The 17,467-nt window shown below is 31.5% G+C and overlaps 1 protein-coding gene across 2 annotated transcripts; it reads left to right on the top strand.

The window, feature by feature from the left end:
- Window positions 1–1,195: 1,195 nt before the first annotated feature.
- LOC117231287 (adenylate kinase isoenzyme 5) lies at window positions 1,196–14,460 on the top strand. Of its 2 annotated transcripts, XM_033489602.1 has the most exons (12): window positions 1,196–1,453; window positions 2,839–3,433; window positions 9,139–9,306; window positions 9,641–9,751; window positions 10,025–10,167; window positions 10,547–10,729; window positions 10,841–10,963; window positions 11,100–11,259; window positions 11,595–11,863; window positions 12,001–12,165; window positions 12,353–12,638; window positions 12,934–13,193. In XM_033489602.1, exons 2-12 carry the CDS (start codon window positions 3,412–3,414, stop codon window positions 13,191–13,193), a joined length of 1,890 nt encoding a protein of 629 aa, XP_033345493.1. In that variant the 5' UTR covers window positions 1,196–1,453; window positions 2,839–3,411. The 2 variants fall into 2 exon arrangements, with proteins under 2 accessions (XP_033345493.1, XP_033345494.1); XM_033489603.1 differs by lacking the exon at window positions 1,196–1,453 and having other exon boundaries at window positions 3,412–3,433; window positions 12,934–14,460.
- The last annotated feature ends 3,007 nt before the right edge of the window (window positions 14,461–17,467 follow it).

Genomic DNA, 17,467 nt, shown 5'->3' with positions numbered 1-17,467 from the left:
CACAGAATCAGTTTTACCATAATTTATAAAATAAACCTAACACGTGATCATTTATTTAATTTAGTAGTTTCCAAAAACAAACTTTTCATTTTTGATACATATTGTAAGACACGAAGAAAGTGAATTATAGGTAACGAAGAAACACGGACGCCGACAGTAGTCATGCAGTAGAAATACACCGCATAAGGCAGACAACAAATAGTACGTATGTATACATGAAATACACATGTAATATGTGACTGTTGAAAGTTTTCAGTCGCAATGTACGTATGTTTATTAGTTTGAAAATAAGGACCTATTTGTACAAATATAGTATATAAACTTACATACGTAACGATGTTAAATCATTTAACAATAAGAAAAATTTTGTACACATCACGTGTATCAAACTAATAACATTTTATTTCTTTCAATAAACTTTTCTTCGATTTTTTGCAATTCATTTCCTCTAGAAACGAGAAATCAACAATGATTCTTTCATATTTTCCTTGGAATTAAGGAATTTTTTAATAATAGAAGACCACGATTGCATTTTAAAAATGCCACACAGAACATAGCGAGATTAAATCGAGATAATTACGTGATTAGGTTAGACGTTATCTTCGTTATATTTGAATTTTTATGTAACATACGGTAAATACTTTTAAATTAATCCTGCTGTAGCCTCCGAATTCTGTATGCTTCAACTTTTACTTTCAACCGAGAGAAGGATTATTAATATTTAAAAAAAAATTATCGACATACGATTGAAATGAGAAATCACGCGTGGCAAATATCTTACAGGACACTTAGATTCAGTCTCATAGGTCATCGGTTAAGAAGAATCCTACTATATTTTAAAGACCCTTTAAAATCCTGTCACCCATGTCAAAAACAAACTTCGATTGGTTCACCAAACGGCAAGTGAGAGGAACAGTTAAATTACATAATTCGCTATATAGAAGATTAAAAACGCTGTAACAATATGGTGGGATTAATTAATTCGCCAATGGCTAATCCACTCGTTCGAGAACCATCTGTTCGGCAAGAACTTGACATTGAACCTGCAACTCACCGACGCACACTTTCGTACATTGTAACCAACGCAAAAAGCGGGGCCATTAACTCAGACGTATGCAAAACACATGTATGTATCGGACAGTGGTGGAAAAAGGATTAGGTGCGCATGGGCGTATCTATGGTGACGATTGACTCTTGCTACGACCTCTAGTCGTTTCTAACAATCCATTACAGTGTTATCACGCCGCGACTAGAAAACCTCTGCTCGTGAAAGTTCCGTTCCGAAAGTCTCGCGTGTCGGCTGTGTTTTTCGTCGCTGAGACCACGCTTCCTTTTTCTCGATTCACAACGATCGACAGAGTTCTCGAACGGTTCGACATCGTTATAAAACGTAAAAGGACAAGTTTTCTAGAAATCTAAGAAGAAACAGTTTTCCAGCAGAGACATTTACTATGTAAGTTTGTGCGGTTGTAATTAGTGGCTGGTACTTTGGTGATCTTACGTCGTGTCCTCTTCGATAATTTTTTGAAGAGAATGGAAGAATCGAGGGAGATTCGTGAAAGGGTTAGAATTTATTCGAACAAAGAGTAGCATCGTGTGGCGGTGATCCGTTTTGTCGCGTGGCCTCACTTTCCTGGAAGATTACTCAATCGATGTTTCTTTGATGAAACACGGTCGTGGATGTTATATGTTTTAATCGAAAATACTTCGAAAACCCACGATTCTCTGTGCATTGTCAGAGATTCGCTTGATCGTTCCTTCACGAGCACTTTATTTTTGTCTGATTGCTTGATAGTTTTGATAGAAGTTCAGAAAGAGGGGAGGAGTCATTCTTTAATGGAATAACAAATGGAAAATAAATTATAATTTTAAAGGTTACAGGGTTTATGCTACAGCGATGAAACTAAGTTTCATTTGTATTACATAGATGCTTACAAATTGACTAATCCCTATCATACGAATAATATACAGTATCGATATGGACTAAAATGAATATGAAATTATTTTATTTATTTAATACGTTTAATATTCTAGTTTAATTCTCTATAACGTGGAAATTTGAGGTTAAATTACGGCCATGTACGTATTTCAAATTTTATTTTATTTATCACTCTGTTACATCTTGCTAAATTGTAGACTCTTGTGCAAATGCTTATTTCCGTAGAAAATTAACAGTAAAGCGGAAACTTGCATAGAAATTTATGTTTAGAGAGCTCCGATCAGTTGCACTTCTCCTTGTTTTTAGTTCTTTCATTCCTATATTGTTTTCTGAACTCTCGAATAAAATTAAAAGTATGAATATATACGCATAAACACTATGCACATTATCAAGTAATTGCTATTAATCGATTCGACATTGAAATAATCTAGCGACTATAAGTGGAAATATTGGCAAATGAATTACGTTGAAATAAAATGCACTTTCGAAGAGAAATTCTAATTTCAAAGGCGGTATTGCGAATCGATGGAATTTTAAAAAGTAGGATTATTGAAAAATGAAAAGCAAAGCTTCAACGATATCGTTGGAATGAATTTAAATTTTCATAGTAACAGAATATATGAAATAAGTGGTACTTAATCGATACATATTAAATATTAAATTGATCTCTATTTAAACCACGCTTTATTGCCAATTTCTATTTTCCTCGCAATTTTATAAATTTCTATTATCTATAAATTTCTAAACAATTACATAAAAATCTATGGTCTACCTATGATCCGATAGTTAGCCCAAGTTGAAGTAAGAAATATAAATCGATTATAACTCCTAGAACTCTCTATAAGCAAACAAAATTCTTGCGAAGGGTTAACGAACGTTGCTGATTATTTGTATTACAGATTCTTGGATAGTTCGCTACTGAAAGTGGTTCTTGCTAAAGATGGACGTGCCCTCTGATAAACTCACGAAACAACGTGCATCGCATCTCATACGCTGAACGAAAAATTATCGACTCGATGTGGATGGTGTTACTACTGACCATCGTTCTGAAGATTTTCCTAAAGAAACTACGGGGATTTAATCGACCATCGAGGGAAACTTTACGAATCGAGCCTTCTCCTGCTTTTGGATACCGATCTATTGGACTGTGATCATAAATCTCATTTGATCGATCTTAGTCGTCTGTAAGGACATCTACTGGATACTTCTGAAAAGAAAGTATCATAGAAGTTTATTCGCAACCGTTTATGAAAAGTGAAAAAACTCGGTTAATAGTTCGAGTAGTTTGAATCGAAGAAAGAAGAAGTATCGACGAAAACGTTGTGAACAAAAGAGTTCTTAATGTGAGAAGGAAATTGTTGCTTGTGGTACTTGGTTCTCGAAGGAACGTGTCAGAAAAAGTGAATTAGTTAGTTGGAAGCATGTGAGTAAATGGCCGTGGCAGGATCTTGGCATCCTTCGAACGACCTACTATGGGCATCTGCCTGGACACTGGTAAGTATTCGTTGAAAATATCATTGATACTATTGTGCTTTAGAACGTAGTGGTATATATTTCATCAACTAAACGTCATCATGCGTAACGCAATTGTTAATATTTATCTCTTATGAAAAGTATCTGTACGTGATACCGGAAAGCTGGAATGAGAAATGGGAAATAGGAAACCTCGAGGATGAGGAGATAACAATATCTTTGGAATCATTCGTTCTGAATGAATTTCGTTTTATTACACTGTGAAAGAGCTTCCGTTATCAGAGATATTGGAAAGTTAAAAATAAAAAATACATATTTGCATTTCGTAAATGGCAAATATGAAAACTATAACAAGAACGATAAATATCAACGCTATCAGGTTGAACTGCAAATAGGTTTTGATTAGATCATAAAATCTTCTGTACATGTGAATTGATATTTCATATCGATGGTTAATGTTGCCAAATATTATCGCATGCTAATGGTAAACAAATAATAACGAATGATAACATTATTTTTATTTAAAGAAAAGCTTTTGTTTAGCATAATACTACAGTGTATATACTATACATAACGTTATAGATTTATGAATTAAAAAAAGCAGTGACGACGATCGTCTTTGATATAATTTAAAGAATACACGTCACGCGTGAAATTCATTATAATAATTTCTTACTGAAATTTATATAAAATTAAGTGTTTTACGAGGTGTTTTACTTCCTAGTTTCTTTTCTTCTTTTTTTCATGTTTGTCAGAAGACACGGCGAGCGTTAGGTGACGTTAAACGTTTGACTGTCGGATGTATGAACTCGTTAGAATCGATAGAAATGAAGCTTTCATATCTCTAAGTCCAACTAGTGTTTTAGTATCTCCTTCTTATTTTTAGCATCTCAAGGCATTGTAAAGTCAAATTTTCGCGTAAATATTGAAACGTCGAAATTGGCTGTAGACCGAGACTCGATTTATTTTTAATGACAGTATCAACCGAAACGATCGATCGAAGTTAAATCTTGAGATAATATCGTCGCGATTAATATCTCTGTGTGGTATACGCGAGCAATACTTTGGATAATAAATATCGTTCACAGTCAGTAGCCAGCTGAAGGCTCTTCAGGCGATCGGTCACAAGTAAACAAGTGTAAAGTGAAAATTCAGAAATAAATATACCTGAATAATAAAATACTGTTAGTTAGTGAACTTGGCACCGTCGGTGAAAGAACAAAGGTAAGTGAAATATCGAGCGCTAGTGATAGAATAGAGTCAACAGAGAAAAAAATTGTGAAAGTGAATACACGAAAGGTAACAAACATTCAAACTGGACAGGGATGCAAACAAAAATCGAGAAACATTTAATAGACGGCACGATTTATTCGTGATAGCATCTGGTAGAAACAAAGAGGAAAATGGAGTACGAGGAGCAGTGTTACTAAGCAGTACAAACGGCAGTGTTAACTTTTCGCTTACAATAAGAATCTATAGATAATCAATTAGAATTTCTTCTCTCATATTTTTAAAGATTAAAAGATTAAAAAGATTAAAAGACAATCGTGTTTGAAAATATGAAACAAAAAATGTTACTGAAATTTATTTGAAAACCTGAAACATGATATTAGAAAGCAGACGGAGAAGTGGAATGTCTAATGATATATTAGTTGCGATGATTCATATTTCTCTTATATTTATGCTGTTAATCATAAAGAAGATTATACTTTGTAGGATTTTTATAGAAAATCTTTCTTATATATATAGATATATATAGTAAAACGGTATTTTCGAGAGGAAAAACTGTGAAATAACGATATATATTGAGAAAATGTTTCTTGTTTCGCTTTTAATATTAAGACACAAATGTGAACGAGACACACGCGTGACCCATATATACCTTGTACTTGACATTACACATGTTACTCGATCAATAAGTCTTCCAGCGATTTCCCAAAAGAAAAGCAGAAACTCGTTTTTATCACAAATTCGACGTATCTCTTAAATTACGCAAGACGATAAAATAGAAACACGTTTGGAAGTTTACAAAATGTATTAACAAGCGCGCAGAACATGTACACGAAAGATTCCATTGTTTTCAGTTTACCGTCCCTCCAAGCTTTACGACACAAAGACATTTTTCACGGTTTCAATGTAAATGAAAATTTTGTGGAATTTTTAAACGAATAAACGAATCTATAATTCAAGAAATCTTAATAAGAATTTTAATGTATATAATTAACGTGCTACGGATGTTTGTACATTCATAGGAAATTTAAAGATGTAAAGAGTGAGTGTAGAAAAATATACAGGGTGGTTGGTAACTGGTGATACAAGCGGAAAGGGGGTGATTCTACGCGAAAAAAGAAGTCGAAAATATAGAATAAAATTTCTTTTTTTTTTTTTTAAATTTTTCCATCGAGACAACGATCCACAGTGAGATCCGTTATAACGAGACGTGATAAGGTGCACGCGTACCGAGCCAAAATTCAAAGTCGATTTTCTCGAAAACAAAGCCTCGAACGAAAAATTTTTATTCTATATTTTCGACTTCTTTTTTCGCGTAGAATCACCCCCTTTCCGCTTGTACCACCAGTTACCCACCACCCTACATAAAATATTCAAAGTATAGAAGCCGTTATAGTATTTAAAAGATGGAACGCACCTCTACTTAGATTTTGTTTAGTTATGTTTATAAAAATGGCGTAAATTCTGTCTTAAGATTTCATTACTTTCTTGAGATTGAAACTCATCTTTAAGGAAAATATCAACTGCGATCTAATCTTCTTCCGAGATTAATCAACGCTTTCTTTGTATATATGGTCAACGTGAAAAGGAGATACGCTTGTTTCGTTTACAATGGTTCCTTCGTATCATATTCTCTTCGAGGATTCGTTTACCGCAAAGTTAATAGTTTACGTAGAAATGAATAGCTCGATGGCAACAAAGAAATTTCTATAGGCATGAGTCACGTAACGAATCAATATTGCAAATAAGTTCATGACGTTTGTCGTTAGCTAGTCAGTGTTTATACCCCTTTCTTAGTAAAGGAAACAGTAAGATGAGAATCAAATCTTAAACATAATCTTTTATATCTTTCTTTCTTTTTTATATCTACGATTAAAACCACGATTGCGAAGTGCCGTGAAAGGACGTTGGCAGTTATTACGATTGGCCTTTTGTTAGCGATTCTTATCACAAAGATTATAAACGTTGAAGCAACAGTAAGATATCGTTCTTTTATCGCGTATATTATTTGATATAGTACCGGCTGCTACTGATTATCATTGAAAATAATAACAAAATTACCTGAATATAACATTACGATTACTATAAGATTAAACTCAACATAATTTATTGAAATACACATCCCCGTATACGAAAATTGATACGTTAAAACATACTTTAAAATATCATCATCAAATTACACTTACTGCAAAATGAATTAAAATGTTTACTGAAGACAACTATGTAATCGTGCGAATCTGCTTCATTAAAATCTTATAGTCTTGAACATAATTTTTAATGTATGATCTTCGATCATTACGTGTGGCCACCTTTTTCACAGAAACACATCGTTCCACGTGTACAGCAGTAACGTGTGTTTCTTTCCTTTATGGACACGTAGATGCTTCAACGTTAGACCTGTTTCTCTACAATCGAAAGGAGACCGCAAGAACACAGTTTATATACAGTTTACGTATACAGTTTAATCGATATCGTGGAAGTAACGTTACACTGTGACACGGTGTTCGGTCATGATAAATTTCACAGTTAACGTAAAGGCATTCAAATGATTTCGATTGCATACAAGAATGTGCAAATGTTTCCAGTTTCATAGATCTTATACGTATACATAGATATTATACGTATATACCAAAAGCTACGATGCCTACAGGCACGGTGGAGACGTGCGATTAGCCACAGCGTCACCGTCGCGCCAATTTGTCGTTACATTTTAGAATAGCGTGGATTTCTACGAAGCAGTTCACGCGGAACGCGATTCCCATTTTTAACTGGAGAAACGGCAAATTAGTGCAAAACGCTCGTGTAAATTACGCAAAAAATTAGTCGCGCAAACGTGACGGCAGTCGCGGCGATGATTTTTTATTTTTCGGATTTTTTATTGACCGATCAAATTGAAGAATTAAAAAGATTAGAGATCGTTCCTCGATCTCATTCTGTTTTGACGGTCACTATCACATAGTTTCCTCTTTGAATGATTGAATAATTAATAACATTATATATTATTCCACGGTGGTGTATTTAATTTAACGATTAAAGATTGCAAAATTTCATTAAAATATTTAATTAAAAAAAAATAAAGCTACTGAATATTTATTTCACATAATTTTGTTTAACGATGAAATATTTTTTGTTAAGTAAAATCATATCTATCGTTTGTCAAAATAAATCTCTGTCTGAACAATTCATTTCTTGTAGTTTTTATAATCATATACGTTTAATAACAAGTTTGAACTATGTATATATCTTTTCTGGAATTAAACTGGCAGTTCTTCGTCAAGCTATTGAAATTTCTATAGATGTACGTTAATAATTAATAGAAGTATAAACTCATATATGAATAATTCATTCTATATGTACAAGCATATATGTATATCGTGTATGATCTGTGCCTATGTGATCGAGTTAAAACATTTATGAATAAATTAAACACTGTAGAATAGTAATGTAGTAACATACAAAATTTTAGCTAAGATCAGATATTATAAAATATTGGTATTTAAGAAAGGAAAAATTGTTTTCATATCACAATCGTTAATAACAATTTTCATACTTTCATCGTTCATTAAATAAAGTTTAGAAATTGCTAAAAAAATTATCGTATTTAACATTTTTCTATTAGAATCTCTCTTTAATATATTTCTGTTTAATTATTATACCTATATTTTTACTCGCTGATACATTTTTATTTCGTTTATCAACTAAGATCGTAGCAGTGTTTGCGTTTGAATGAAAAGAATCCCAATGGTGCCTGATAAATTACTAAAATTAGAAAAGATTTTCGAAAAATATAAAGAAAACAAGAGTGGTTAACATGTATACGATCATCATACTCGTTCGTTTTCTTCCGAAGCGGAAACCAAGAGATAAAGGAAATTTTATAAAAGGAAGAGACAAATAGGTGCTGGAGACCTTTTAACCTAATGAAGACATTGCTTTGTAATCGTTAATATTTAAATTAAATGTACATAAGCGCAGCTGCACGTGATGTTATAAATTGCCACGCAATATTACGTAGCACATGCAATGTAAAAATTGAACGTTACGACATCGTGTAGACTGATAATTTTTCTAAGAGCATGTTCTTCACAGTATGTCATCACTTGCTAAATATAATACATTTTGCAAAATAATATTACAGTTAACGTAAGGTTAACAGGTAATTAACAAAGAAAAGTGTAAAGAACAGAAGGAAGATTTAAATTGACATTAAAATTGATCGGAATCTATGAAAATTGCTTTTGCAATAAGCAATCGTTGTATTAGGTTGACAACTAAATGATTGCGGATTTTGTCATTACCACCTAATGATAAAATCCGCAATACTTAGTTGCCAACCCAATACAAAAGGTTACTAAAAAGTTTTAATTGAACATCAAAACGGCTAACGAATAAACCGATCATTCTCCAAACTTATAGTACTTAGTTTATAATTTCAACCGATAATAATCTAGTTTAACGATCGACTTCAAGTTATTTAACGAAAAATTTGGTCGCAGATCAACAAAATGGATCGCAGGTGTTCGAGGAAGCTGATGCTCGAAGCGCGGGGAAATGGCGAGGAGAGGCTGGCCTCTTGTCAACACCCCCAAGCGGATATTTTCCACAACAGAACGTTGGTGCAGTTAAATTCGAAGTTCCAAAAGTGCCTGTCATATTTGTGCTTGGTTCGTATCATATACGATTCAGTTGAAAAATAAGAGCAAAGTATTTGAATTGCTTTCTCGCGCCTTGCGTACATGATTCTCGGATGAAGTTAAAAATAAGAATCTGAATTAACTTTCGGATTAGGACGACTCTTTTTAATGCAAAGTTTAATGTAAAAAATTTTTTTTACGTTTCAACAAATTTTGACATAAGAAAGTTTCTGTTAATTTGATTATTATCGTAAAATGCTATCAGCGTTTTAGCTGTTATTCGAGCAAAGTACCATATTTGTCTATAGTGCGAAATGGTGTTTTATCATTCTTTCTATATCATGATACAACTTTCGATCTTCAGGTGGACCTGGTAGTGGAAAGGTGACACATTGTGATAATTTGATGCAAGAGAAAAAGGGTATAACGCATATCAACATGATGGATCTCCTTCAACAATACGCTCTTGGAAATGGTATGGAGACACGTTATTTGTAAAGTGGATCATTAAGTGAGAAATTACGGATAATTACTATACACGTAAATTAATAAATATTAGTGATGTAACAATTACTAAATAAAATTGATAATGAATATATTGTTATAATGATTTTATTGCTAATGAAAGCCCGTAAGATAGATGAAAACAGAATTTTGCGAATACTAATATATTATTATATTAATATTTTTTATTTATTATATCCTATATATAAATATCCTATTTGTTGATATATTATTTTTACGATAGATATGCAAGATTTCGGACAACTTAGCAGTAAAACAGTTGCGGAGGTTCTTATGCTGGAAATTAAGATGTCTCCAGGTTCCAAAGTCTTTCTTGTTAGTGGTTATCCACGTAATATGCGCGACGTAGTAGAATATGCTGAAAAAGTAAGTATTTTTATATAAATATATTTTGATTCGAAAACGCCTCTTCTAACGACAGAGAAGAATAATCCGGATCAAATTCTTAAATGAGATATGTAAACAAAACATATATTGAAGCATGCACAAAGCAGATAAAGGACAAAAATCGATCACCAAATTAGGACATTCTCTTCGATTGATCCTTTCATAATATTTCTGAACTCCCGTTTGTAGAAAAGAAATCGATTTCCTTTGAGAATCATGTTTGAATGTTACAATTAATCGTGTCATAAGTTTTATAGAACAGCTTCTGCGACACTTCGTTAAAACTGTTACATTAAGAAAGGAAAAACGATCCTTTATGTTATAAAAAGAGGTCCAAAAATAATTGCTACATTTACAGATTAAAATTGTAAACGGCGTGATTCTCGTGTCCTGGAGACAGGAGATTCTCGAAAGACAAATCGATTTTGGTGCACAACTTGGACAAGTAGTGATCGAGCTAGCAAGAATGGAACTTTATAATTTTTATAGAAACGTTATGCCCGTCGCAGAATATTTCGATCAAAGTGGAATGTTGCTAGAGGTAAGCAAGCGAATATTTCTACATACTTTTTGAAACTTGATGCTGATCTCATTTCCTGAACGCGTGATAATCGTTAAAGCATTGTCTGATTATCGCTTATGGTAATTACAGATAAACGGAGAAAGAAATCCGAGCGAGGTTTACGTCGATTTTCGTGAAGCGGTTTTCAAAATTCTCGGCTTGTCAAACGATGAAATACAAGGAAAAAATGCTTCTCAACCGTTAAAAACAGAAGTAAGTTTCCATGTTTCGAACCGGTGATATATATATTTATTCTTCGGCTTACGATCTCTTTTGCTAAACGCTTGATAAATTCGTCTGTGAAAATGTTAATATTCAAGCTGTCCAACGTAGAATATTGAAATTACAGGTAGAAGTCGAGAGGAGGAAAGAATCTATTCCAAAATCATCATCTCCTATGGAAGAAGTGTTGGCTCAGCTAACGCAAATACCTGTCGAGGTGAATGTGAAACCCGTAAAAACCGCGATCAAGTCTAGAAAAGGATTACCCGCGTTCATCTGGGTTATAGGTAAGAAAAAATACACCTTACAAAATTGTTCCTTGAATTATTCCAAATCCAATCGTAATATTTTTTTAGCCTTAACAAATTTCTTAAGTTTGCCAAATTGTTGTTAATTTAATCGGTAAAATGAAAGAATGGTTTTTTGGTATGCGTGATTTCTTTCTACTTGTTAGAACACGTAAGATTTGAGCATAAAGGTTCCAGGAGCATAGGCATATAGAGCTTGAAAATAAAAACTTACTAAAACTAATTATATCAGAGCTACGTTAACAAACGAATTAGATCGAAGAAATTTAATAAAACGTTACAAGCACTTAAGATTGGTATTTTTATTTTACTAGGTGGCCCAGGAAGCAACAAAGAAAATTTATGCACTCAGGCTGTTCGCAATATGCCAGGCTGGGTCCAAGTTAGCATCGGTGGTTTGCTTAGAGCGATGGCATCGTCAAATACTATTGTCAACGATGCTATCGTTTCTGGAGAAACGGTGCCACAAGACATCGTCATGCAAGTAGTAGAACAGCAGATTATGCTAAATCGCGACACGGATGGCATAGTAATAGATGGCTATCCGAGAGACTTGAATCAAGTGCAAGAATTTGAGAATAAGGTAATTTACAATGGCCCATATATACATACAGTTTGATAATAAATGTACAACGGTGTACACAATAGATCTTTTCTCATGTTTTTACAATGTTATCCAAATTTAACGAACATATCCAATATTATTTCTCAACTTTTTAGTTTGGCCAGCAGCCACCGTTAGTATTATTAGACTGCTCGAAACTACAACTTGGCAGAGGAAGGATAGATGATAACGTATCTGCATTTAGAAAGAGGCTGGAACTCTTTCGCGAAGTATCTTTACCTATGTTAAAAACCTTGGACAACGAAAATCGCTTAACGATTGTAAGTGTAATCCGAAATTCTTCCTCTCTTGTGATTCAGACAATATAATACTACAATACCAATAATACAATAAAAATTTGGCATTAGATAGATATAAAGAAATATAATTTTATATAAAATTAATATTAAATTAATCAAGATAGTACGAGTGTAGTAATACTAAAATGTGAAATCGTTTTCAATACAGATTGATGGCGACACGGACGTACCAAGCGTGCAACAAGAATTCGCGGCCGCACTTTATCAATTAATGACGCAAACGCGTCGCAAAGAAGAGAATGATCTGCATAATCCTGAACCACAGATGGTACAAGAAAATGGAAACAATGAGAAATTAAATACAGTTGTTCTTAATAATAAGGATCAATCGATCATATCAAACGGTGTTTCTAAGCAGATGACCGATGGTAAATTAAATGCCGAGCAAGCAGTTAATGCTACGAAAAATATGAATGGAATACGCAGCATACAGGGTAACCAATATTCTCTCTCTCTCTCTTTCTCTCTCTCTCTCTCTCTCTCTTTCTTATTTTACTTTACTTATACCTAAGTACATATGTATAATATATACACTGCAAATGTTTATACGTTTATATAATATTTAATGGTTGCTAACCCCTGCTTAAATTCCATTTTTAATTACGTTTACAAAAATATGAAGTTATAGAAACATTCGCAGTTTGATAATAAATAAGTTAAATTTTAATGGAACATAATTACTGAAAACAAAGGGCAAGAATAAGATTTAATCAAAATTTCCACTGACAGGTGCAGTACGAATCGCTAATGGATTAAAGAATAACGCCAGACAGGTTCAAAAAAACGGTGCTGCTCGTATGCAAAACGGTATTGCGAATGGTACCGCACACATGTTGCAAAATGGTGTTGCACATCTGGCCAACGGAATTATATCAAGTAATAACAAAGTTGCACCGGCGGTACAAAATTATTTGCCGAACAACACCAAAGATGCAGTGAGGAAGATGTACAACGAGGTCGAAGGTTACCAACAGAATTTACACATGTAGTTAAAAACACGTGTAAGATCGTCGTTCGAACGAAAAATTAAAAAGGAGAAAAGAATATTTTTAATATTGTTCTATCTTTTTATAAATTTAATCGATCACGTCAATGATCACGAAATTAAACGAACATTCGAAGTTCCTCTCTGATAAAACATACATACATATATAAGCAGTATACTATACGTATTATAATAATACTATATGAAGATTTTTCGGCGTTATCTGATAAACTGGAAAAGTATAATTTACTAGAGAAAATAAGAAGAAGTTATTATATGAAGTTTTTGTTTATGAACGCTTTGCCATGATAGAAGAAAGATTTCAATGCCATAAATAAGTTTCAATAAATGTGTAAACATTACATTACAAGAGTCTTTAAACGAAATTCAGAACTCGCTAATTAAGAGTCCATTAAGCTGGATCGTTTTAAAACAGAAAAACATAATGTAAAATAGCAATGAAAAATCGTTGCTTGATTCATGTTGTGTTCAATATGAACTTATAATTTTCCAACAAAACAGTTTTAACTCAATTTCGTACTATATTTTTTATTTATTTTCAATAATCCCAGTTTGTCGGGAAAATCCGGGAACAGCCCACTTACGTAATAATACATTCGCATCGTGCCTTAAGACCATTACGACTTACATAGGATTAAACGATGAATTTAAGAGGAAAGCCAAACACAAAATTAGATACGCAAATGTATACATATAGACTAAGATACTCGTATTCAAATATCGAGGTTTCGAGACTAAATAGTTGTATACGATACGTTTAAGTGTAATATGAAATACGTATGTTTTTCTTTCTTGTTTTTCTTATTCTTTTTTACCTGAACGTTACAGACAGTAAGTACTTACATCAAGCGAGACTGATAACGAAGTAAAGTATTTAATATCGTTCGTTTCTAATAAAACGCGATTATAAAAATAAGATTTTTTATGGAACTCTAGAAAACAGATATTTCAAGAGTGTAAATGAAAATTTAACTCTAATGAAAATTGAACCAAATTATGCAAATTTAATAATTACGGATCAGTAGCTGGTACGTTGAACTCTTATCAAAAGAAATTAAATGGCTCTTGATACAAGCACATATTACGTAGAAAAAGAATTTAGTTTCGGACTTTTGAATGGAATAATATTATCCGTGTTTCTATTACTCTAAACGGTACTCATAGTAAGCACGATAAGATATCAATAAGTTAAGTCTAATTAAAGAACATTTAATAATTGTATATTCTAATAAAATATTAAAATAATCGTTTTTTTCACCTAGTTTGAATAGCTTCTTTAATTATTTCTTGATAATTTATTTCCATATCTAATATTTACAAATAAAATTTCTTTAACATTATTATTTACCATTATTTATTTACGCGAATTTCTGTTCTATATTAATTCATTTTCCTTCTATATACTTTCAGTCGTATTCCACATAAATGGAAAATGTCTCAATGAAAAATCAATCATTTTTTTCGTTTCATTTATACAGGGTGGTTGGTAACTGATGGTACACGCGAAAAGGGGGTGATTCTATGCGAAAAAAGAAGTCGAAAATATAGAATAAATTTCTTTTTTTTTTTTAATTTTTCCATCGAGACAACGATCTACAGTGAGATCCGTTATAACGAGACGTGATAAAGTGCACGCGTACCGAGCGAAAATTCAAAGTCGATTTTCTCGAAAACAAAGCCTCAAACGAAAAATTTTTATTGTATATTTTCGACTTCTCTTTTCACGTAGAATCACCCCCTTTCCGCTTGTATCATCAGTTACCAACCACTCTGTATAATATTGGACTGATTTATATACGAGACTGGAATACGTACAAAAAAAATCAATGAAGCAATTTTAAATTGTTCTTCATTATTGAAATTATTTTCTTTCATAAAAGAATAAAACTAAAATCTTCAAATCACTCCTGATTATTAAATAAATAATTAAATAGTCTAGTTTTTACATTCTAATATTTCATATCACAGGGATTTATACATTACACGTAATAAAACATTAGATACCTCACTAAAAATGTGCTTATTGGCCTTATTAAAATAAAATCTTCTTTTATGCGTGCGTTTTAAAGCATTTGCGTTACGAATTATGATATAGAGATATTGGTCCAAATATTAAAAAATTATGCAGGTAGTAAATACGTAAGATAATGCAATTAAAAAATATGTATACAGAAATATGATATGACAAATCGTGACAAATTTTGATATGACAAATAACTGTAAATAAACAATGACTTTTTAAATGCATGCAGAAAGTAGATCTACTTAAATCAGGTGACAAACTGTTTTCTACACGAAGTACAAAAAACATTTCGAAAAGATTCATATGTATATTGAAACAGTTAACCACAACTCTTTAGGATAAATTTAGAAATACTTACATCAATGCTGGTGTCCCGTGAGGTATTCAACACACTTCTTTCACGAGTTTAACAGATCACTATAGATAAAAAATATCATGTAAAGTATATGTTTATTTCGTTTCATTAGTTAATTGTATCACAGATAGTGATCATAAACGTACTTACAGGACACAACTCAAATGCATCCTTCTTCTTTTTCTCTTATTTTCACTGAAAATTTAGAATCCAAGACACCAGCAATGTTTGTACAAAAACTTGTGGAACATCCTGTAAAAAACAATATCATAAGAACAATAGTACGAAAAATAGAAATTACTTAATGTCTTGAACTTATAGCCTTATCAAATTTTATTTAAAAATTGTCGGATAAAATATCATTGCTGTGACATACCGTGCAATTAAATGCATTGTAAAAACCTTACAATTAAATAACATAATTTATAAATATACATATAAATCTAAGCAAAGTTTCATATAATATACAACTGAGTCCGCAGGCGGATTTATATAAATTGTATAAATCAATATAGATTAACGTTAAAATCATCTTCTATTCAGAATATTTAAATTATAATTTATATTATTTATTATATGAAACAGATTTTTATGTTTTGCCTTACCTTTACGATTTGATTTTATTGGAATTTTTTCGAGACAAAGCACATCGATTCGTACTACAAACACTCACATTCAGCATTCGTTTCTATACATATGAATTGTAATTTTTAATTGATATTAAATCAATATGATAATATTTTATAAATAACAATATCATTGTCTTTTTTTCAGCGATAAAGTATAAAAATATAAAAGTTGTATAATGTTCTATATTATTTAGATTATTTCTATATATATATATATATATCGATGTTTTTTTAGACAAATATTAAGATAATAAACAAATGCACTGAAATTTTACACAATATCGTTATCGTATTATTTATTCCACGTACCATAACTAAATTAACTAAACTAAATTGAGTGCGAATTTTACTCTACATCATCATTTATCTATTTCATAAAGAAACACTGTATCAATTAAATCTCTTGAATAATAAAAAATTTATTTAATCGTACGTTTATAAAATAATATGAATTTCCGCACGTTTGAACAAAATGTATAAAGAACGAATAACACGAAATTTTTTGAATACTTTCATTGGTCATATCAAATCCTTCTTTATAATTGGTTGACAATTTACTTACAATTTACTTACTAAAATAAACAACGCGATTTTTAAAAAAAGAATCATGTAAAATATAATACATAAGTAGTACTGTCGAAAGAAAAGAATTATAAGAATGAAATTTAAAAGGTTTAGTTATAATAAATTTTACCACTTTAGTTAAAATTATTCAAATATAATACTTTTAATGTAATTTTAATATTTATTGACAATTTTACTATACATGTATGTAACGAAGCTTATTAATTTATTCATGTAATTATTAATGTAATACATACATAGCGGTGTATATCCGAACCTTTTATTTATAAATTTCTACTCCCAAAATTAAACATATTTATAACAGGATATTTTTAATTAAATAGACATATGTTTAAAATAAGTCTATTTTCTTCCGTGTATACATATCATATTGGCTTGAAATCGTGATAGTGCATTAAGCATTATAAATATTTCGTTTGGGTTTCTATTTAATGGAAGTTGAATATCTACATATGTATATTTTGGTATATTTCGAAGACAGTATGTATTCTTAAAATTTATTCATAATCCACTAACCTATATAGCAAATAATGTATGTTACTATAAATGTTTAATCCTTCTCAATAATAGTTGGTCAAATACGCATGCGACATATACTTTTGAACACATTTCCTTATGACAGAAAATTATTATAAATATATTCCTGTCCTACCAGTAACAACAAT

This window comes from Bombus vosnesenskii, unplaced genomic scaffold (genome assembly GCF_011952255.1).
Source record: "Bombus vosnesenskii isolate JDL3184/JDL3185 unplaced genomic scaffold, Bvos_JDL3184-5_v1.1 scf7180000013272, whole genome shotgun sequence".
NCBI classification, from domain to species: Eukaryota; Metazoa; Arthropoda; class Insecta; order Hymenoptera; family Apidae; genus Bombus; species Bombus vosnesenskii.
Note: the sequence above shows the minus strand (reverse complement) of the source record. Positions and strands in the feature narration are given on the sequence as shown.

What these genes read in the sequence shown, in the direction of transcription:
- LOC117231287 (XM_033489603.1), top strand. Translation starts at nt 3,412, where the DNA reads ATGGGCATCTGCCTGGACACTG. An exon ending in GGGCATCTGCCTGGACACTG is followed by an intron (nt 3,434 to 9,138) that starts GTAAGTATTCGT and finishes ATTTGGTCGCAG; the next exon opens with ATCAACAAAATGGATCGCAG. An exon ending in TAGTAGAATATGCTGAAAAA is followed by an intron (nt 10,168 to 10,546) that starts GTAAGTATTTTT and finishes CTACATTTACAG; the next exon opens with ATTAAAATTGTAAACGGCGT.